Genomic DNA, 24,969 nt, shown 5'->3' with positions numbered 1-24,969 from the left:
ACAGGATAAATAATAAATTATTTTTATTTAAATAATATATCTATGTAATTAATTGACTTTTGACTTTTATATTTAAAGAACTTTATTTATTTATTTATTTAACACTTTTTGCACAACATATAATAAAATGAGAGAATTAGGAAACAATCAAAGAAAAAGATAAAAAAAAATGGTGCGCAAAGGCGGTCTTATCGCTTATAGCGATCTCTAACAGACAACCTTTGGTGAAAGAATTTTGTAAGAGAACAGGTAAGTGCATTTACATATAAAAAGGTGATACTAAATATTTAATAAACTACACATATCTACATCCCACTAACCACATATAATAATACACATATACATACATACAAATACATATATAATTATTATATAGCATATACATATTATATATAATTATAGAGTATAAAATTATATGTAGATAAATTATAAACCACATACTATTTCATACATACATACATACATACCTTACTTGGAAATGAACAAATAATAGCTTTTCAAGCGGTATTTAAAAATACTCAATGAATTCGACTGCCGAATATCTGTAGGTAGTGCATTCCAAAGTTTGATGGTTTTTGCAGTAAAAGAGTTACTGTAGGTTTGTGTCCGGCTGCAGGGGGTAACTAGTTTATTATCATCCGAAGAACGTAGGTTGTGTGCGCTATCGCAACCAAGAAATTTAAAGCGTTCTTTAAGGTAAGATGGTGTGTGATCGATATAAAGAATAGAGTAGAGAAGAGATAAGGCATGTTGATTTCTTCGTAGTCTGATTGGCAGCCACTTTAACTGAAACCGATACACAGAGACATGATCAAACTTTCGCAGACCAAAAATAAATCTTATGGTTAAAAATTTAAAAGTTTAAAAGCAAAATATAGATTTTGCAGCCGTTCTAGTTCAGACATTAGCATAGTCCAGTATTGGTAAGAGGAACGTATTAGCTAAGCTGATCTTTGCCTTGATAAGCAATAGGTTTTTCCATCGCCTTAAAAAACCAATGATAGCGAAAATCTTACGACTCATTTCAGCGATTTGAGGTACCCAGGAAAAGGAAGCATCGAGAAGTAGTCCAAGATTTCTAACAGTCTCTTGCATGTGTAATATTTGGCCCTCAAATAAGATTGAAGGTAGATGTTTATCTTGGACCCTCGTCAGAAGCTTATGACTGCCAAAAATAGCCACTTGCGACTTGCTCGGGTTCACTTTGAGACCGTAAGATTTACACCATTCAGATATCTTTGCCAAATCATGATTCAAGGTTGCAGCTTTAATTTTTTTCTCATAATATTTGTCTTCAAATCGGTGTTATCTAACTAATCATAAGCCGAGATGGCCGATCGTGGGTTCAAACCCGGGCAAGCACCATTGAATTTTCATGTGCTTAATTTGTTATAATTCATCGCATGCTTGACGGTGAAGGAAAACATCGTGAGAAAACCTGTATGTGTCTAATTTTACTGAAATTCTGCCACATGTGTATTTCACCAAACCTCATTATAGCAGCGTGGTGGAATAAGCTCCAAACCTTCTCTTCAAAAAGGGAGAGGAGGCCTTAGCCCAGGAGTGGGACATTCACAGACTGTTACTGCACTACTGCGTTGGTAACTTACTACTCACTACCACTTACAAGTACTTATAATATTTTGATTCAATTTGTATCATTATTAACATTGGCTATCTGGTAAAACCTAAAAAAATAGACCCAACAGGTGGTGTCGTCGAGTCGTTATTGAGTTATTAATTAATTTTATTGTGTTAAAGGTTTAAAAACAAAAAACTTTTTGTTATTCAGAAAATGGAGAAGTTTTATGATATTTTTTGTGACAGTGTGTTAAGTTTAATAGTTGTATAAATACGAATGATAAATTAGCAATTTAATGCGACAATATCACTTAATACACAAAGAGCATGCGAATCATGCAAATCTCGCTTTCTTAACTCATATGCGTTAGAAAGTAACGAACACGCTCAGATGACATTTATTTCACTCTATCACTCTTGCAAATGTTGTCAACTTTTTATGATCTTTACGTATCGCGTACGTAATTACGTAAGTATATTTAGACAATCAAAGATATAATAATTTATCATTATAAAAATAACTATTTCAAAATATTTCTTTCTGGTCTTCAGTATTAATAAATAATATAAATTATGTTTTTTGCATATACATTGATTCAGTCAAAATAGTAATTATAGCAGTCACGATGATCCTCTTAGAAAAACATACGAATTACCTTTAACCCGGTATCATGCACATAATTTATATAATGCCGGGTTCATCATCTCCCATCATCCTTCTCTTCATCCAATTCATCTAATAATTCAAATTGGAAATAGCAACGTACACACGACATTTAAACGAATAATGCATAAATTTTTAACCGACAAAATATAATGCCTAAAACGAGTGCCTAAAATAGTTAATAAATAAATTTATTTGTTTACAACTTTATTTACATTTTTTTTGTTTATTTTTTATAGTTAAATTTGAAAGTACTTTTAAAAGAATGCGGTAGATATTATACGTTTATGTATTTTGTACTCAAAAAATAAACTAATTGTTAATTCAAACTTGTATTTTTCCAATTATGGAATGTAAAAATATTTTTTTTTTACGAAAATTTACAAAATAAAAGGAAGGAATTAAATTGTCCTCGTCCTTGATCATATTATAAACTCGAAAAAAAGAGATACATTTTGAAACTATTCATATTATGATTAATTATTCTTATTAATATGTATTCTTATAAATAATACAATTTTTTTAAATGTATTTTGTTAATAAGTCTTTCCTTTCATGGTTGTCTGTAATTTATTTTATCGTAATGCATATGATAGTCATAAAGTCAAGGCATAAAATATAATGGACTTTTTATTTAAAAGTCATGTTGTTTAATTCAAAATTCCTGAATTTAAAAACTAATGGAATCCTTAAGCGACTTAAAGTGTAAGTAAAGGTGCTAATTAAAATAGTTACGTAGGCGTTGGCGTGTATCCAACACTGCCTAGTAATTAAGTAAACGAGACTGGACCCACGCGTTTACAATACCAATATATGCATGCAATGAAGATTCTTATTACGGTTGCAATTTAACAAAGAATATAAATATTTATAGTAAAATCATCAATTATACCTATAAGAGATTAATGTGAAAGCAGATAATAATTCTTTAGATTATTTCTGAGATAAGATAAGCTTTATATTATATTTGAAACCAAACTTAATATGTTTATAAAAGATAAAATGTTATACTATAAGATATGTTTTGTATATTTACATAACTATACACTTTTGTTTAAACAAAAGGCAATATGCGGATTTATTAATCACAGAATTTATAATTATTATAAATTATAATAATTATTATAATTCTTCGTACTTATTAAATAACATTTGTGTTTGAATATAACTTGGAAGATACTAGACGCAGTTTAAACGACAACACATCAAGCATGTTAAATGCATTTATAATATTTTACTCCTTACAAAGGAATTGATTGACAGTACACGCTGGGGTACGTCAGTGAGGAAGCAAGAGAATCAAGATGGGCATTCGTTTGAATAATGTAACGTACGGGATCCACGGGTACTCTGATGCTATCAGGATAGCTGTCTGAACGGTGATGCATAGGTGCATTTAGATCGCATTCATGATTCAAACACGCCGGCTACGGCTTTCCTTGTACCGTCTTTCTATAAAATAAGATAAATTATAATATTCACAGCCATGTTCAGGTTTATTTTTATTTCTTTTTGGAATATAACCAGATTTAAAAAGAAGGTGTAATATGTTTTGAATGTTTCTTTTTGTAAGTTGAATGCAAGATAGGTTAAATTTATTTTACTTTTATTTATATATTTACGGAAAATAGACCACAAGCTATCATTAAAAAATTGTAAGAACATGATTTTACTAAAAAATCCAATGATGAAATGAAATACAATAATTAGATTTTTTTTTCCTTAATGGCAAGTGATTCATCACCACCCACTGGCACTGTAAGAACAATTAACCATCCCTTGTGCCTGTAGTTACTGGCTGACTCACTCTTTAAACAAAAATACTAAGTATTTATGTTTGGCGATGGAATATATATTATAAACAGATTTTTTATGACTTGATATTAGATTTATTATTATTAAATAGGTTCTTTTACTTTTTTTTTAATTTAAAAATTATTGACAAGTATTTTTAAGCAAATTATTTTAGCAATTTAGCAATAGAAAATTTGTATAATGTGTGTTTGTATTCAAGATTATAGGTTATTTATATATTTGTTTGAATTTTTTTAAATAAAATGACCTAACATTTTACAAAATCCAAATTTTACGTAAATTGCAGCATTTTCTCAGTGATTTAAAGTAACTTCACAAACTAAAAACATCATAAAAGTGTTCACTGAATAAAACTCATAACCATAAACTAAACTTTTAATGGAATTTAATAACAATAGCCCATAATCATAAAAAATTAAATTAACCGCAAAAACTTAAACAAAATACCCGATAAAGATTTTAACTGAGCAATACACTCGCTTATACTGCAACAAGTATATCCTTTTAGGACGATCTTTTGGTCCTGTCTTTAACCCACGTATGTACTTTATATATTACTTGTTTTTACCATGCGACGCTATAAAAGCTAGGATTTAGCTGTATCCCTGACATTGCCCTTGTAGTCTTACTAGAGCAAAGTGGTAGGAAAATGAAAATCCTTACTTTGATCGTTTTCGCATACGCGGCGTGCGGCGCTCGAAGTGAGGCCAGTCCATTTTTTAATAAACTTACTGAAAAAAGTGCTAGGCAGAAGAGATTACTTTGTAAGTATTATAGTTAGGTTTTATTTTAAATTATTAAAAAGATTTGTTTTTTTTTTATATTAAAAGAGATTATAAGAAAATAATGTTCGTAGATAGATTTTCAGTTGAATTTAACTAGTGTTCTTCCAGTGGTCGAAAATCGACCATAATCTTTATTGAATACATATATGAATTTATTTGCTTTAAACATTTTGTTCTACTTTAATTTCCAATTTCTTTATTGTCACATATATACAAATAAAGACTAAATTGCTTAGCACCTTATTATCCTCTGTTGTTAAACGAATTTCTTTTTTTTATAGCTATTGAAGAGCATTAATTTTGACATATAATTTATATATTGATATATAATTTATATATTCATAATATGTAAAGTGTGTTTAGGCTTTTTAATACACGTAATAAAGTTTTAAATGTTCGTAAAAGTATCACCAATTCGGACTATGGATAGTACCAGAATAAAACTTATAAATATTTCTTAAAATAAATTTACTCATATTTCTTTATATATGTATAAATAATTAATAAATAATTTTATGCCATTTTTACATATCTTAATAATACAGCCCTGACTTCTGAACTGACTCTGAGTTTCTTTCATATTTTTACTTTAACATTATTTTTATTTATATCTTTAATATGATCCCACCGCGAGCTGTACGAAGTTTATTACCCTTGTAATTTTATCTTCCTTATAAATTTATTATACACATATCAATAGTCTCCCGGACGCTGACCGCAATGCGTCTTTCATGTTAACAATGATACATTGCTTCGTAATAAACGAAGCCTAGGGCAATATTACTTGTTAATCGCTTTGCATCCATTTCTCGACGTGTAGGGATACAATACAATATATGTAAATGTAAGTTAAACATAAGTATATGTTAATCGGTTTACATAAAGTTAGATTTTTCGTTGAAATCATGAGATATTGCGTTCTTGTTGGTTATTTTAAAATACACATAATTGGTTTTAAATTGTGTATGCATCAATTGATAATTCAAGATTTTACGACGAATTTAACATGTGGGTGAATAACGTTTTAAATCTGCAGTAACATACTCAGTATTCTTAGCTATAACTTATTTTCCTATATCTAATATATATTCCTATTTTAAACTCACTATTAGTAAAATTGGTCTAGGAGGAAACAAATATGGACTTTTTGGTACAATAAGTTCTTAATTTATAATTAGAATCCTTAATTTGTGTAAAAAAAGGGTTCTTATGCAACTTTATCACTAACATTATACAAAAATATTAGATAATCATTTATTCATAGATTGACTTTGATGCTATATACTATATATATATATATATATATATATTATTTTTTTAGTCATTGTTTATTTTATTAGTACACTTCATTGTACAGAAATATTTTATTATAAAATTTGATTGTTACAACATGTTACAAGAAAGCGTTAAAAATTCATTAGCTATAAAATTAAAACAAAAACAGAAGTAACAACTAACAGGCGATAAAAGCTCCTACCGCTTTTTATCACCTGTTTTTCTTAGATCTGTCGTTGCTTTTTTGAACCAGTGCTTTATTTTGAACATCGATACTTCGTTTCACTAGACGCAGGCAAGGCAAATGTTTTATTTTTCCTCATTTTTGTTAGAATTAATATCTGTTTTTTATTTTAATTACCACCGTGATTTTTTTCATATTTTTCTTATTTAATTTTCATATTTCAGTTCATTTAATTGTGATATTTGAAATCTTTCCACAGTTTATGATGAACAAGGTCGCTTAGTAAAAACTTACGGAAACCCCCTTTACCACATTGGACAGAATGACCAAGAAAACCTATTCTATTGGAGTTTCTTAAACACGTTTTTAAGTCCCATTTTCGTAAGTAACTTGGTTTAAAAATACAGTATAACTATCAAATTATAAATTTAATAAAACGATAGCAGCAGTTCATCTCTGCTTAATAAATTTAAGAGAAAATAACCATTGCAATCAAATCAAAAAACATCACTATTTAATATATATCTTGAAATATACTACATTTACATACGTTGATTTTTTCAAATTCTCCCTACTTAGCTATACATACTCATGCCGACAAAAAATAATGTACATAGATCAGTTCTCAACATTATTTTTAAAATGAAATATTTGTTCTTTTTAGCCAACAAACTTGGGGAAAACTTCCATAGCTTATATGGTACCAGTCTCGGACGCAGTGATACAGAAGATCAACAGAGACCCCATTTACCAGAACAAGCTTTTCATTCTAACATATAGAGACCCAATAGTGGAAATCAATCCTCTCTGTTCAGGAAAGCGAGCTCAAATACCTTCACCGAATCTGTGCAACAATTTCTTAAACTGCTGGGATGGTTGGGCGTTTGAGCAGGAATGTCCAACTGGTCTTGTTTTCTCCAATGAAGGGTTCTGTGACTACCCCTATAACGTTGACTGCAGAGATAGGAAATTGAAAGGTATGTATTTTTATTTTTATATATTATATTATGTAATTTAAACATATTTAAATATTTTTTTTTAAATATTACTTATACATTAAGGCATTGGTTTAATGACTAGATGTAAGGCCAGGCGGTCCTGGGTTCAATGACCAATAAAATTTTACTGGTGGTAGAGCTTTGTGCAAGCTCGTCTGGGTAGGTACCACCCACTCATCAGATATTCTACCGCAAAACAGCAATACTTGATATTGTTGTGTTCCGGTTTGAAGGGTGAGTGAGCCAGTGTAATTACAGGCACAAGGGACATAAAATCTTAGTTCCCAAGGTTGGCGGCGCATTGGCTATGTAAGCGATGGTTGACATTTCTTACAATGCCAATGTCTAAGGGCGTTTGGTGACCACTTACCATCAGGTGGCCCATATGCTCGTCCGCCTTCCTATTCTATAAAAAAAAAAAAAAATGTTATTGGATTTTTCCCTCGAAAAATTCTCAGTAGCAGCTCGGAGTCTGGAAGTTGGATGTGTGTACACTCCCGTCCCGTCCCGTTGGCCCTGCACCTAAACTCTTTCCGATCGTGTCGGATTGCCGTCCCATCGGGTTATGAGCCTTAGGGAATAGAGAGTACACCTGTTTTTGCGCATACACTTTTGCACTATAATATGTCCTGCGCAGTTGGCTAATCTCTCCTGAGATTGGCTTCTGTGACCGAAGTCGGTCTGGAGGACATTCTTTTTATTAATATTATGCGTTAAGAAAAAAGTATTTTCTTAAATAATTACATCAATTTCGGGTATTTGTCTAAGTAATAACGAGCGGGCGTTAATTTTATTAAGACGAATTTTATTATAGAAAATTAATTAATATAACATAAATGAAAAATTATGTCATATCAATAAATTTTATAAAAATTTCGAGAGTATTTGAAGAAAATTTTACTTTTATTTATTTTCGAATTTGAATCTTAAACTTTATATTTAAGTAAGGCTACTTTTCATATTTTATTTATTAAAAGAAAATTAAAGATAAAATAAACCAATCGATTGTATTGGTTGAGAATGTTTGTAATGTAAAATTTTATACATTTATATTTCTCGCTGCAAATCGATAATGACTCAATAACATAAATTGAAAGGCTTTGATGAATATTTTAAATTACTACATTTTTCCTTATAAATTATATTAATATGTATATCAATGGAACCTCGATTCTAAGAATATTATTAATGTGCCTGTATATGTGACAGTATGTGATTGTGTTCCATTAAATTGAAATTCTGAAACATTTTTTATAATAATAAGGAAGGAATAATATACCGAAGAGTATAATCAGCCCCTGTGCTGGCTGACTGTTTATTATATTGTGACCTGGTCTGTTCTGGAGTCCTTACAACGGTGTCAAATCGATTGGCGATTCTTATTCATTTCATACATTCACTCATCAGATATTCTACCGCAAAACAGCAATACTTGATATTGTTGTGTTCCGGTTTGAAGGGTGAGTGAGCCAGTGTAATTACAGGCACAAGGGACATAAAATCTTAGTTCCCAAGGTTGGTGGCGCATTGGCTATAAGCCATGGTTGACATTTCTTACAATGCCAATGTCTAAGGGCGTTTGGTGACCACTTACCATCAGGTGGCCCATATGCTCGTCCACCTTCCTATTCTATAAAAAAAAAAAAAAACCAAGTGCTGAAAGGTCTGCAAGACGCTGCTGTTATGACCGTCAAAGTACAAAATCAGCAGTCTGACTCTATCCTCTTGCACCGAGGAGTGAGACAAGGGGATGTCATTTAACCGAAATTGTTCACTAATGCATTAGAGGATATGTTTAAGACACTGCACTAGGAAGGGTGGGGCATAAACATAATAGGCGTGTACCTTTCGCACTTGAGATTTGCAGACAATATCGTCATCGTAGCAAAAACTGCGCAAGACATTCAATATATGCTGAGCAGCCTGATTGGTTCTTGTGCTCAAATTGGTTTCTGGAAATTTGGAGAAAACCAAGATAATTTTGAATGAAAACGTCAGTCCGGAATCAATAGCTCTTAACGGAGTTCCTCTCGAAGTTGTTCAGGAAATGGTAGTAGGGCTTCGTGCAACCCCTTGTCATATTTTTCTACAACTATCCTTAGTATTGTCGTACTCCGATTTGAAGGGTGAGTGAGCCAATGTAACTTCAGGCACAAGGGATCTAACATATTAGTTCCCAAGATTGATGGCGCGCTGTTGATGAAAGGAATGGTAAATATTTTTTACGACCTCAGCTTTACCATCAGGTGACCCATTAGTCCGCCTACCTTACAATAACAAGGCTTATCTATTATAGCTTTATTACATGCCTAAAAAGGTATTGAACATGCATCTATGTAAAATATAATTAAAGTTTGTTTTGTATATTTGTTGAAATCATAAAACTTTTACGACTTAGGAACAAACATCTGTTGTATTTTAAACTTTTGTTAACCGTAAGTTAAATATATTTCTATATGTACAAATTAGGAAATGAACGTCTCATAACAGAAATGACGCATTTGTTTTTTAAACGAGTAATAAAAACCATATATGAACTTAAATTGACGTAGTCTTTATAAAAATGTACTTTTATTAGACACTAATTGTTAATCACGGTTTTTTCTTATTATAAATATGTATAACTGCATTGCTTATTTATTTACTAGCTCATATGACCGCAGATCTCGAGGTTCTAGATTCAAGCCTGGTCGGGACTATAAAAAATATTATTGGGTTTTACAGTAAGGATTTTTCCAGCATCAGCAATGCCCCCCTCCCCCTATTTATTGTATGATTTATAATAATAAATGTTTATTTATAGATAAATAAATATCCATAGTGTTGTTGAGTGATAGTGGTAGTGATGAGTGGGTACATACCCAGACGAGCTTGTACAAAGCTCTATCACCAGTAAGGTTTAAAACAACGAGTAGATATATGAAGTTACAGTTTAAGTTGAACATTGGGGATGTTTGACAAATGGGTTATCCATCTTCAGCATCAATGCATTTAAGATACCGTTAGAAACTCCGCACATCCTAGCCGTTATAGAGGCTACTCTCTTTCGAATGACGTCATAGCACTCATCCACACGGGCTTCAGCAATCATCAATGATACACTACAAAAGCGCGGCAATCCCAACAGTATCCTGAATACATCGTTATACTGTAAGCGCAGAGCATTGAAGGCCCTCCGCGTATACTTTAGCCACAGGCTGCATGTGTATAAGTTTTGACAGTACGCTTTAAAAAGAGTAGTTTTTACGTCATTTGTCCAACATGCGAACCTGTGTCAGCATCGTCAGATAAATCCTCGGTGACTATGTGACCTAGGTATTTATATTTCTATCTATCGATTCACATTTAATACCACAGATCCACGACCACCATGCAATAAGGACTTCGAAGCGTTCACTAACGAAGCTGACTGCAACGAATTTTTCGTATGCGTAAGCGGTCTTCCAGTCAGATTCAAGTGTCCCGCTGATCTCGTCTATAGCGAGGTAATTTTTATCTTTATTAATGCTTACGTGCCATGATGTATATATGTAATGATATATGTTGTATGGTATATAAATGTATATATGTTTTTGTGTATGTATTGTACACATTTTTATATATGTATATGCATTTATGTATAATGCACTCGCCCGTTAGGTCTAGCAAGTATCTTAATGTAGGGTTATCTGGAAAAGATCACTACTTGTGTGATAAGATCGGCCTTTGCAGGCATCATGTTAAGGTCCGCAATTATGTTTATATAGCAAGGCTTTTCTTGAGCTTTCCTTTTTCTTTTTTTTAACTTGTATTTGTCTTGTTTTTTTTCTAACTAATCTTTGTTAACATAAAACCTTAGACCTCAATAAAACGGTATAAAAAAGATATAAAATACTTATTCTCAACGTAGGCAATCGATCCGCAAATCCTGTGCAGATGAACAATTTAATCCTAGACGGCAAGGCCACTTGCCTTTCTAAACAAGACACCGAATCATTTTTATTGTATCCTTCATTATCATACGCATTCAGTTACACTGATGAACTTTTAGTAGAGCAAATATAACGTTATCAAATTCATTATTTTTATTAATTTCCATAATAAGACCAATAATATTGACTTCTATAGTTAAGAGGTTATACTTGCCACTCTTCAAGTAATCCACGGGTAAAATCAATTCGTAGAACAGTAGTACGTTTGGTTCGCGTCAGGCCTGCATAATAATATGACTTGAAATTAGTTTTTCATATTCTTAACACATCTGAAAACATACTAGTATTACGGCCCAATGCACGATCATCGGCGTAGGTATTACAAGTTATAAATAAACCACAAAAATTTTGTATTGATGTGTTTTGAATAAATAAAGAAACATTAACAGTTAGATCCAAGATGACAAAAAATTTAAAAATGCTTTTGCAATCAACATCGAAACATCAAGGTAATGTCAAAGTCAAAATCAAAACTCAAAAATCATATTTAATATAGAAGCGTTAAACCTAATTATTGATTTGAAAATTGTCAAAAATCTACCACTAGGATAGATTTTTAACAATTTTCGAAAATAAACACCCAACTGAGAAGAACCGGCATAATCATCTCATTTTACCGCTAATTCTAACAATAAAAATTGAACCTAATTGAATTCTAATATTTATTTCAAATATTTTTCAGAATCTTGGAGTGTGTGACTATAAAAGTAGAGTTGAATGCAACGTCACTCTTGAAACAACGAAGGTTCCATCAACTACACAAATGACGTCATCTTCTTCAGAAGCAAACTCTATTATACAAAACGTACCTGGTTTTACTGCACCAGCTATTCCATCTTCGACGTCAGCTCCCGCAGACAAGAAAGTCGTGATAAATAAAATGGAATATAATACACAAAGTATGTCTGTTTCAGATTAACTTCTTAAAAGTTGCTGTCATTGGTATTAAAATACCACAAATCACCAGAATATATCGAATGAATATTCTCGTATTAGATAATTTAAGCTACTTATATCAAGTATTTTTATCAGGGGTAAAGTTTTGTGCATAGGCCTGTTTGTGTGGATACCATCAAATCACACAACAACAATTATTCTACAGTTAAACAGCAATACATATTATTTTCAGTTCCATTCGGTTTGAATAATGAATAAGTCGGTGTATTAACAAGCACAAGATATCTCATTGTTAACGTGACCATCAAACAGTTCATTTAGCCCATTTTCCCAAATAAAACTTGATTTCAATATTTTAATTACATTATTATTCATTCTTATGATTAATATTTTAATTCTAATTAATATTCATTTAAATCTTGGACAAAGAGGAATATAAGTGATGCTTTAAAATCAGAAGTTGCTATTTTGAAGAATCAAAAAAACCTTCCACTAGACATTATTAGAGTTACTAAGTTGTTTCTTTGACAATATGTATTTACAAAATTTTTCAATCTTTAGACATATTACCTTTCTTTCTAGCATGGTCGTCTACACACGTCGCTTTTTCTCGTCAAGATGCCATTCGCCAACTTGAACTTAACCGAATGGATCAAGTTAATGAAGATAATTAAATATCACTTTTTTGTAAGGCTTATTATATTTTAGAATTTGACACTCTTACTTCTTACTAAATTGTATATCTTTTAATTTTGTATGTTGTACTAAACTATCAGTATTATAATAATATTAATAACTACTGTGTTTTTTTGCACTAAATTAATATTCATTAACTTCATTATTTATTCAAAACTAGTTTGTATAATTGAGCAGTATTACTACGAATCTTGGATTTATTAAAGCTTATTGATATTTTGTCAGAAAAAAAGACTATTTAAAACAAAGATCTTCAAATAAATTTATTGATATTGTGATAATAAATAAAAAAAATATTTTGGTTACGACTTTATTTACATTAATTCATAAAAAAATATTAACTTATTCATTTAAAACTTAAACCTAAATTAAATGACTAAAACATTTTTATTTCGACACAGCACCACAATATATGGTACCATGTCAAAGTAGTTACTTTGAAAGCGACAAGTCTTAATATTTTTTGCCAACAATTAAATTTTCATTTTCATGAAGTTAAATTTTTTGACAAAAAACTGTACAATATATTTAAAAAACTAAACACGCCGCAATCTTCTAATTTTTAAATCTCATCCAACTCGAGCGCCCCTTCAGACCGACCATCAGATTTATTTTCTGTGCAAACTATTTTTGAACATTGAACGTATATAATAATCACGAATTTTTAAATTTTCTAAAGACTGAAGAGGGCTTTTTTACTTTTTAAGCAAATCATAAGGGTTTAACTTCAGTCTGTCCTTGGAGTCGCTCCTTGACATTCAGAATCCCAACTTCTTGAGGGCCTTCAGGTCAACGTCACCGTAGTAATCTTCGCTGTAAAACAATTAAACAAGTTTTAAAAAAATGCTCATTTAATTTTAACCTTCAAGCCAAATATAAAATATAGCATACAATTTAAAAAATTTGATAACATAAAAATTTAATGAAAAATAGTCACATTTTTCGTTAGTTCATATCCAAATTAAAAGTTCCAATAATTCCTGGTAAAATGTTAGATAAATTTGCTTAAAACATAAAGATTTATGAAATACGAAGACACATACCTCATGTTAACAAAACCACCTATGGTTTTGGTATTGTAGAGCAAAAGCCTGACGAGTATTACTAGTTGAATATATACAAACTAAGAGAACAAGAAATTACTGAAAGAGATACAAGATAGTATTAAAATGTTATTAGAAAGTGAATGCAATAAAATAGGAAACAGAGTGGATGTGAAAGTTTGTGTTACAGGGAGACATCGTGCATTGTGCAATTCTAGAAGAACGAAAATCACACAACATTTTATTTTTTTTATATATTTTGTTTATTTTTATCACTAAACATAAATCTTAAGTATTACAGTTTCTATATCGAACGACAACACTCAGTCGCAGCGAAAAATCAGTACATAAATTATTTACAAGGTCGTGGCTGTTACAATCGGAATTTAAGTTATATGTCCTGTTGCATCGTTTCACATCTTAAGCTCATAAATGCAAACCCATTTTCAAATAGAATTATCTTAATTACAAATAACAAATTACAATTCTATCATAAAAAATCATGACGTGGTAAAATTCGATCTCGATATTACCTAACAGGACGTTATCAAATCTACGTATAATATAAAATAAATACAGCTGTATGTTTTCTATAAACTTTCTAACCTGCCTTCCGAAACTGTTATTAAATGTTACAGCGAGAAAAGTATTTGGCAAATGGAAATGAATACAAGTCAAATTGGCTTCAATCATTTAAAATATACGAATTTGAACCTGAAATTAAATCTTAAACACATCAAAAGCAACGTTTTATTATCTGAGCTATGTGATTTAATATGGAAACCTGTTCAGGTTTTAGTTGCTTGTGCTATGTTGGGATCGTAAAGTTGTGAGTATTAAAAGGTTAGGGTGGGAAGATGAGTATTTAGTTTTCTTTTTGGGGACGAGGTTTGATCTTGGGCTGGGTGGTGTGTGCTCCGCTGCCCTGGAGCCCGGCGAGCAGTTCGCTCTTGCGGATTGACTTCAGATCCAAATCTCCGTAGTAGTCCTCGCTGAAAAGGTACGCTAACCTTACTACCTCTCGCTTCTACCAACTAAATTAATCTAAACTTTATATTGTTACTTTAATATTTTCGCAATCTTTTATAAATATTACAATTCTAGCAACTTTTACTATGAGAAGTTGTGACTAAGAGTATCATTAATTGTGTAACAAGAACTCGTTCACAACGCTCAATCGAGTGAACTGCCTTGAAATGGCAACAAGAATACTAAAACCTATTCGCTCGCTCAACTCGAGAAATTTTATTTTTCTTTATATTATGTAAATTGCTTTGAAAAAAACAAAGAAACGACTTTCATTTCTATTAATTTTTCCTTTACTATTGATTTATTTGACGAAATACGCGATTTTATAAATATAATAATAATAGTAAATCAGTGTTAATTTGACGTACTGGCGAGTCTAATTTCAGGCGTCATCACAAATGTTACGTTACAATAAATTACCGCTCATTATCTTCATCGCTTATTCTCACACTCATCATTCTCCGGCACTCATACAATTCGCCATTGACCACGAGCTACATGACTACAACATAACCTAAAATACTGTAAATGGCGTTACGCATACTCCTGTGTTTTGATGAGCTTTTGTTTATCTTTATTTTATTTATATTATACTTTATACGCATAATATAGACCGGTAATCACAGTAGAATGTGCAGATGTATTGTTAGTCACAAGGAAGACATTGGGTTACAGGGCAAAATTAAAGTTGTTATTTGACTTTTAAAACACGACCAGTGGAATCCAACTATTGAGTTTAGAAGTAAATAGAGTTCAAGTTGTTTAGTCAAAACTGTTTTCCTTGAACGAGAAGGTAAGTTCACGAGATTAGTTAAAGAGTCATCAAGCTTACCATCCGGGAACATCATCGGGGTCTTCGCAGTTACCAGTGCCATCAGCATCACCGATCTTGAAGACGGTTCCGATCGGGCAACCGTATTCACGGGCTACTCCCTCGAGACAGATGTAGTATTTGCGACAATCTTCAGGGTGGGCGTGACGACTGAAAGATCCAGCGTTGGAAACCTCACCAGGAGCGGGGCAAGAGAAACCATTTGCTACTTCTGAATAACATGAGGATGTAATGCTATTATTAGATCAAGAATACAATCAAATCAATAAGTGACCATGATCAAGTGTACTGTAACTTACCCTCATTTCTGCACTCAGGGACCTGGTCAGCCCACATGCACACACGGGCTTCTCTGTCGTAAGCGAGTCCAGGACTGCACTGGTAGCGAGAAGCTTCACCGTTCCAACAGTTCCAGAACACGTCACACTTAGCATTGTCAGCGAAGATACCGTATAATCTCGTGCAGTGGGGAGTTGAGATTGGGGGCTCTGTAGGAATAAGACAAAGTTAAACTTTCATCAATAAAACCTATAAACACAGTAACTTTAGATTCTAATCATAATAAACTTAATATAATATATATTGACCTTTTGATTCGCATAATAAGAGTAAAATATTTTAATACCATAATAATATTAATATTTAAACATTTTTTTGAATATTATTACGAAGACCAATTTTAATTAATTTCACTAGTCAAGGTTATTAATATAGAACGTATTATGGAATTTATGTAAACGTAAATGTCAAATCTTCACATCCATCCGTAAGTATTAACCGAGTGACCTTCAGTTATATCCTGGTAGGACTTGTTACACATTATTATCATATACTCTTCAACCTTGGCCATTTATCAATAGTATCGTTTTAATATATGATTAATAAATATCATGAATCATAAAATGAAATTGTTTCACTGTACTTCCGCGTTGCTTACGGTCCAAATAATATTTTATTTTAATATTTCAAACATAATTGACATTAAGTACTTAAACTATCAAAAAATATCTTTATAATAAACTTTTCTAGTAATACACTCAAATTTTATATATTTTTTTTATTTTTTTCTTATTTTTACTATATCTTAAATTATTATATAAGTTAAAATAATGTTTAAAGTAAAAATTTAATCAATCGTTCAATGCTCACCAAGTTGCGTCCTTTCGCCGCACTCAACGTTGTGGAGGTAGTCACAGTTTTCAGTCAAATATTTGGAATCAGAAGCATCGAAGGCGAGTCCGTTACCGCAAGTCTTCAGTTCAGCGATGCCGTTGTCACACTTCCAGTATTTGTCGCAAGAGATGTGATGAGGATAGAAGCCGAAGTCATCGGGACATTTGAAGGATTCTTGGGCGACAGCTAAACAAAACAAAATAGCTTTAAATATATTTCACGAATAAAAAAAATACACAAAAACAATTAAAATTAACAACTAGTAGAAAATTGTAAATTGTTCGTGTTTAAAATAGAATATGTATACTATTATATAGAATATATATTAATAACCAGATAATCTCAAATCGTCTTCTTAAATTTATAATGTAATTTCAAAACAAGTCACCTCTAGGTTTTACTAATCTGTGATTATAGCACGCAACAGATTTTGCAACATACCGGTCGCGGGCAGGGCCGCTCTTTCTCCGCGGAATGCAACGTGACAAACTTGTGTTGAGCAACGCACTAGTCACTAACCTACTCATTGTTACTCATACCAAAATTCGATTTATCAGAAAACCTCCACTGTATATGCATTATTAATAATCTAATACTAGCCTCTCGCAGTTTCACCGAAACAAAGAGCCCAATTATTTTACGTTTTAATTAATCACGACTGCTGGTCTTAAAAGTTTTTTAATAATTGTATTTAATTGCATAGCATGTTCTTATAAATCTTACAAAAAAATCTAACTTTACTGGAAACAATTATATTTCGGCTCCTTATATATTTCCTTTAGAGATTTCCAAGCGATTGATTTTGAAGAAATCTTAATTACCAAATACGTTTCGTTAAAGTAATTACGTGTTACTGTGCATGTTATGTCATGCTTAACCGGTTCGATACCAGTTGACATTTACAGAGAAGAAGAACGTCTAAGTTATTTCTCAATACAGTAATATGTATTATAATTGCAAAACAAAACATATGACAATCATTATTTTTTAAATTATGAAAAATGAAAACTATAGGAAGAAATATGCTTAACATTTTCCAACTATTATAAATTAGATGCAATAGTTTTTAAGTTAAAATTTAATATTATTTTAGTATAGACATGGTGTACTTTAAATTAATTATGATGGTCCTATTTATATACAAGCAGTGTTTGGAAATGTTTGTCACGTAAAGTTAATTTTCTATTCAAAAGTTACCATAAGCTCATCTGCATAAGCGAAGGCAGCAAGTCTCGTTTATTGATTTAACGGTAGCGAGGTTAACGGCTAACACATTCCACAAGATTAAAACTTAATAACTGTGCGCAATTTGAAATAGATCAATTACAAATCTAAACAATTTATAAAATAGTCACTTATAAGCAGCATTTATTAAAAAATATATTATTAATAAATAATACGATCTAACTTATTAAACATTAAAAAAAATTAAAATACTGCGATATAACTGTTTTGAAATGATAAGTCGAAAAAAAATGAGAAAAAAAATTTTGCTCACTGGTTTGTATCTATCAAAATAAGTTAATATTTCATTTTAAGAGAAAGCATGTCATAACCTATATTTTCAAGGCAATATAAACGATGTGTGCAATTAGCACTGCGTATGCACAGTGGAGCTTTACGCAAGCGATACCCGAGCCCTGTGGGTCGAGCGTACGCGCAGTTTGCGGCATGACATAATTACTGATCTATGCCGAGTACATTGTATAACAGTGGCAGGTTGTATTATTTGCATGTTTCCGTGACACAAATACTTAGCTTTTATGTGGTTTGACGATTGTCTACAATTTTCGTGTTATTCGTAATTAATTCGAAATTTAAATGCCATTATGATTTCGAAAATTCCAATTGAATACAATTTTTATGAGGTTTTTATTTAGTTTAAAAAAACACAAAAATTTGTAATTTAACTCAAGGCAACCTATTACCAAATATAAACATACGAATTACATAAAACCGATCATGGTTATGTAAATATTTATTGTAAAGGTCGTAAAGTGTTAAGTGGTACAGTGAAAGAAAAAAATTGACGCCAAACCAGCTTAATGTGGGTGGAACTTTCGATTTCCTCAAGATCGACGCGCTCATCTCGACACGATCACGATTGACCTTTAGCCGAATTTTAAACCAGCTTGATCGATTACATAAAATATCATCTATTTACATATATTTATTTTAGAATTATATTTTTTTATTTGCATAATTAATTTTATTGAAATATTTATTTCTTTGAATATATTACTATGCCAATTACGAAAGACGTAAATAGCATTTAAATATGACAGAACGCATTCTTAAAATTCAGTCTCTATCGGTATTTTAATAATCAAATCATTACCTGATATATATTTACTCGTATTATCATAATATTCTAATCTAAAAACAAAATATACAAATAATACAAAACCAGACCTGAATCTTATGGCACCTTTATGCAATATTTAAAATATGATTATATAACAGTTATTGTTGAGTATGCAGTGAAAGGAGTTCGGATTTCTCTCAGCACAATTACTTGGAATTTTTGAATTAAATTAATACATAATTAAAATTCTCTATTTATAATTTAATAAATTCGACATCGAAATTATGTTTTGTAAAATTTATTATAATTTTAAGTCGCGATGGCATAGCATATGATTGTTCGCATTGATAGAGAAATGCATGACATGTTTTAATGCATGATTTGGATTAAATTCTGTCATATGTACAATTTATTTGCCAGGAATGAAATATTTAGAGGCTGGTTACCTTACTTTTCTTTTTTTATTTCAAATTCTAAGCTGAAAATAAATCACTGTTTTTTTTAATAATTTTATATGTCATTGTGTGCAGTGATTCGAAGTGACATCTAAAACTAAAACTGTAATAAGTATTCACGGTAATCATTTAACAAGTCCTGGCGGTTTCTTAACAGTTACATCATCCTTAATTGAATTTTTCGCACGACTTCGTCACTAAAACCACGCCCTACACTGTTTATTCAACTGCAAATAATACAAAAACGTGCGTGCAAAGTCAATTTTCAGGATAATAATATAAGTATATATATGAAAATATAGGGAATATATTTGTTGAATTTCTTTTTTGTTCGACGCGCTTAACGTAAGAGTACCTACCGTCTATTTATTACCACATATTTTTTTATTAATTAAATTATGTATTTAAATAAATATTTTTTTAATCTCCATTTCATTGATTCGCGTGGGTTTTCATACAAAATATTGCAATGTGTGTATCTAAAGAATAAAAACAATACAACACAAGGGCCGCGTGAGTCTATTTATATCATCGTGTCGAAGGACAGACAATCTCCGACGAATAATACCTGTATAAGCTTGAGATGCTTTGTGATTGAATGTAACACTATTTATAAAACGTGACATATACGATTAACACGGCAATATATCCGCTCTAAGTATCTAAAGCCTTATAATAATATCGATAAAAGTCATCGTGGGCGTTTAAAACATGTCGTTATTAAATAAATCTTCTATATAAGAATCATTTTTGCAAAATTTTCTCCATATTTTTTACAATATGAATTACAATGAGCACCGGATATGCAAGCCTTCGAAGGACGTACTGATTTAGAATTATTGTCGGTCGACCTCAATGTCCAATTTTCTATATCATAACTGTAAAGTGACTTACGGAAATGTATAGCCACTATATCGTTTCATTTCGTATAGTGTCTAACAGATAACCTTCATACAAGAATGAACAGAATTACGGCGTATTGTTAGCTACGGGTATCATTGTTAAAAAAAAGAATTTTTGTGCATAAAACAATCAAACTTCCGTTGCATTGTTTCCTTTAGAATCACTAATTAAACAACATTTCTTACTATCATTGAATTAAATTTAAATACTGTTAATTATAATTCAGTAAGTCACTTAATGATAATTGGTCATTAGATATTATCACGGAAAAAAAACTCTTATTTCCTAGTAAGCCGGTAACACATCTTCAATAAGGAGAGCTAAAATGTTTAACGTAATTACACTGGCCCTCTCATCCATCATTGTTTTTGTCATTTAAGTAGAAAGATTATGTTTAAAATCTAATAATAGATCAAAGATAAATATAACGTTTAAACGATGGCCTCGTGTGTCTGTGCACTCAACCAGCATGATCATTTTCACCGAGTTTTCTTTATTCTTGAGAAATTCAAACACGCACAGCGAGACTGGATAATTGAATACCTTCACGCAATAATAACTTTATGAATATTTAATTTTAATGACCATAAAATTTCGCGATCGATTAATTTTTGAACGTTAAATCGTAATTATCTTTACGTGTCTTTAAAATTTTATTTTTAAACCAATTTGCGCTATTTGCCTTTTTGGAACTTGGGCAGTAGTTTTCGGTTAGAACAAAAAAAATCGATACGATCTATTTACGAACTATTTGTGTAAGTTAGCAACGATTGCTTTATAAAATATAACTTAAAAAGTATCTTACGCAAAACATACGTAGCAAGTTCGTGAGAACTGGGTACGTGCCAGAAATTACAAGCGATTGTAAAACTCCATAATCGAATCAATGAAAGGAACAACGTCCTGCTAGGATGAGTAACAATTTATATTCTATTACTGTTTCGTAATATTTAACTTAATATTTATTTCAATGATAACTTATGCGCGTTGTGTCATATTTACCTACAGTGTTACAAAAAAAGAAATAAAACAATAAGATTGACAAATATGCAAACTATTTCAAAACATTTATGAAATATGTCATTGAACTATTATAAAGTATGTAGATATTTCGAAACGATTCACTCATTCGAATTTTAATTATAAATTCATTCTTCATTTAATAAATCTAATAAAAAAGTTACTACTTTTGTATTTTTAAAAATAAATTATTTTAAATGAACTTGATGATAATAAGGAAAATATTAAGAGCTTTACCCTTCAAAAGTATTTAAGTATTGAGTAAAACTTCAATTTAATTATTTACTAATGTTTTTTCCCCATAATATTTTACAAAATTCATATAATAAAAGTAAAAGTAAGTGTTTTGTATATATGAATAAAATATTACGATATCTTTTTATTTGTCACATAAAATAATTTATTACAATTCATCGATCTAATTAATATAATTATAGTAAGTTAACAGACTCGAAAGTGTTTGATATTGCTTTGTATTGCTTAACAATTTTAATTACAAAACACATAAATTATGTATATATAAATATATATATATGCATTTATATATTAAATTATTAATTACTTTGCATTTACGGGATATTTTTTCTTTATCGTCTGTAGATGGTTTTTTGGCGTATACATATCTTATTTACATCAAGAAACCTACACACATATGTATTTACTCCTAATACTCAGTTATTATGCAATTCAAAGTGTTCGTTAGAAAGTTAATGGGGGCGTTTGCATTAGTTGCTACATTCATTAAATTACGTCGTATTAAGATAAATAATAAATTTATTACTTACTAATTAATTAAGTTTCTTTGTATAAAAATATCTGGTTAATTATTTTATTATAAAATAAACTTAAGTTATGTGATACATTTGAATTGATAAATATTAATACAATATTTTTCATGAGAAAAAGGTGATAAATCTGAGATCAGCTCAATAGTAATAAAAGGGTGGAAATTTATTTTATTTTTTAAGCTAACGAAAATATTTTAATATACAAGTAACATTATTAAAAGCTACTTGAGTAGCGGAAAAGCGGCAGATATTGTGGATATTGTATGTTTTATTATATTCGTCTAATGTGGATTTAAGCACAAAAGTTTTATTATTTTTAATGTTTTTTTTCTTTTTATTATTATTATAAATCTACGTCACCAATATGAAAATAATTATAGGAAGTCATCTTCTAACAGATTATTTTCAAGTTAATGGGAGTTTTAGACCACCCAAAAAGGGCGCGTAATGCATGTCCACAAAGTAAATTGACTGCAATTTCTATTCACAGCACTTTCTGCTGCAATGCAAACAGTGTGGAAACCAATATCGATAACACTAACAGCTTTCGCGTTCGCAATTATAGACTGCGATCGCATATTGACACAATATCGATCCTTCTTAACACACACTATCCGCTCGCTTCGCCGCACCCTAAATATTTCAAATTCTACGTACCCACGCCGAGGGCGGCTGCTAGCACTAATAAACACCGTGAATTCATGGTTAAACAATAAGTCCTTGCACGGGAGTAGTGGTCACTGTAACGTTCTAGCACACACTGCGGGCGGGTGAATGGGCGATGAAGGCTTTTATATCGGGAAGCCGAACGCCGCGTACGCGCCGCCGCGTCGTAGAAAAGCGACGTCACCGTCCGGGCGCCCGCGCCGGCCCCGCGTTCCCGCGGCTATACCATCGGGCTCTAACTCTCCCGTAGAGTAAACCACACTTTTGGTTTATTATTACTTTTACTGTTGCTTATTACTTTTATCTAATATACACAAAGTAATTAATTATCAACTATTCCTGTTAAGATCGTACATGCATTTTGATTATTATTTAGCACATTTCACTATGTTGATACAAAAAAACAAACATAAAAATAAACCCGGTAGTTGTTTGATTTGTAAAATCATGTTTAAGCAAAAAAAAAAAACATTTTTAAAAAAAATATATTTAAATTTAAGTTAATTATCCAATATAATATGCTTAATATAAAACTCTCAGCTATTTAAATCAGCAATCTTAAATGTAAAGATTAACTTTTTAATATTCATGAATGAATCATGTTTTTCAAATTACGTCGTCAATATTGTGGAGTCTGCTTCATAAAGGGCATCACTTGATCAGTGAAGGTGAAAGTTTTATCAACAAGATAAATCTCGTATGCTATAAGTACAATTATTGACCCTCAGATAATGAGCCTTGAATGAAATATGGTAGCTTGATCTTAAAAGGAAGAACTTCTAGGGTTAAATACGATCAACAATCTAAATAAGCATTCTGTCATTTTTTTTTCAATGTACATACTCGTAATATAAAATAACAAGTCGATATTAAAGATACCGTTTTGAAAAAAATATTATATTAAATCTGAGCTTATATAAATACAATTAAGTATACTAGTGTATAGTTTCACTAACACCGAAAGTATTAATTTTTTTAAATTATATTACGAATCCATATCAACGAAGTTATAAAAGCTAGTAGATTTTGTATAATGCTTTTATTTTCTAATATTATAAATGCGATATATTGTTTTGTTATTTTTTCACGTCTTAACTACTCAAATAATCATCATGTAATTTTACGTGTCTTTATGTACACTACCTACGACATAAAGTACCTAACACCTCTCACACGTGAGCGGAGCCGCGGTCGTAAGCCAATTTGTTATAATGCTTAAGTTATGTATCATTAAAATTATAAAAATATAATTAAAATAAGGAAATAGCGTTCAAATATAAATCACAAAGACAGAAATCAAAAGGTCATTTATTGAATTTGATAAACCTTAACATAAAAAAATATATTTGAAAAAAAATAAACATAAAAATCTCATTCAAAAACAACGTGTCACAGGTTACTGAAATGTCAAATTATATCCAATCGCAAGACTTACGCTTACGTATACTCATCTAAATTGCAAAGTTCACGACCTCGATTACAGATTCTTCAACTATTAAAAAGTGCATAATGCATATGTATGCTATTATTTTGTATTGTCACTTTTCAGACTATAAATTTTAATCTTCAATCTGATTAAAATGGAACTCGCAACCCTTAAAAATCAATAATAAAATTATTATTTTTTAGAATTTATCTTTAAAATTCAAAGGAGACAATCACGTTTGTAGGTTATACACACACGTAAACACACTTTATAATACAAAAACACAATATTTATCAGCATACTAACAAATGTAGGTATTTTATTATTTATTAATTGCCATTATCGTAAAAACTAAGCAAAAATAAGACATTTGCCCAATATACATGTCATTGTTATTATTATACAATAGATAAAACTAAGCCTACAATCTTATGTAATAATGTTTACAATTTAAACTTTGTCT

General features: G+C 30.6%; 2 protein-coding genes across 3 annotated transcripts; one reads left to right on the top strand and one right to left on the bottom strand.

Annotated features, from left to right (window-relative positions):
• The first annotated feature begins 4,523 nt into the window (after positions 1–4,523).
• On the top strand, positions 4,524–12,887 carry LOC126776100 (uncharacterized). Its single transcript, XM_050498391.1, has 7 exons — positions 4,524–4,598; positions 4,684–4,824; positions 6,564–6,685; positions 6,969–7,281; positions 10,660–10,787; positions 11,956–12,172; positions 12,753–12,887. Exons 2-7 carry the CDS (start codon positions 4,710–4,712, stop codon positions 12,842–12,844), a joined length of 987 nt encoding a protein of 328 aa, XP_050354348.1. The 5' UTR covers positions 4,524–4,598; positions 4,684–4,709; the 3' UTR covers positions 12,845–12,887.
• A 273-nt stretch (positions 12,888–13,160) lies between these two features.
• LOC126776226 (protein obstructor-E) lies at positions 13,161–23,189 on the bottom strand. Of its 2 annotated transcripts, none has more exons than XM_050498552.1 (5): positions 23,072–23,189; positions 16,920–17,129; positions 16,070–16,258; positions 15,771–15,981; positions 13,161–13,679 (listed from the first exon to the last, which is right to left on the bottom strand). In XM_050498552.1, exons 1-5 carry the CDS (start codon positions 23,115–23,117, stop codon positions 13,625–13,627), a joined length of 711 nt encoding a protein of 236 aa, XP_050354509.1. In that variant the 5' UTR covers positions 23,118–23,189; the 3' UTR covers positions 13,161–13,624. The 2 variants fall into 2 exon arrangements, with proteins under 2 accessions (XP_050354509.1, XP_050354505.1); XM_050498548.1 differs by lacking the exon at positions 13,161–13,679 and adding an exon at positions 13,815–14,901.
• Between the last annotated feature and the right edge of the window lie 1,780 nt (positions 23,190–24,969).

The sequence above is a fragment of the Nymphalis io genome, chromosome 2 (genome assembly GCF_905147045.1).
Source record: "Nymphalis io chromosome 2, ilAglIoxx1.1, whole genome shotgun sequence".
NCBI lineage: Eukaryota > Metazoa > Arthropoda > Insecta > Lepidoptera > Nymphalidae > Nymphalis > Nymphalis io.
Note: the sequence above shows the minus strand (reverse complement) of the source record. Positions and strands in the feature narration are given on the sequence as shown.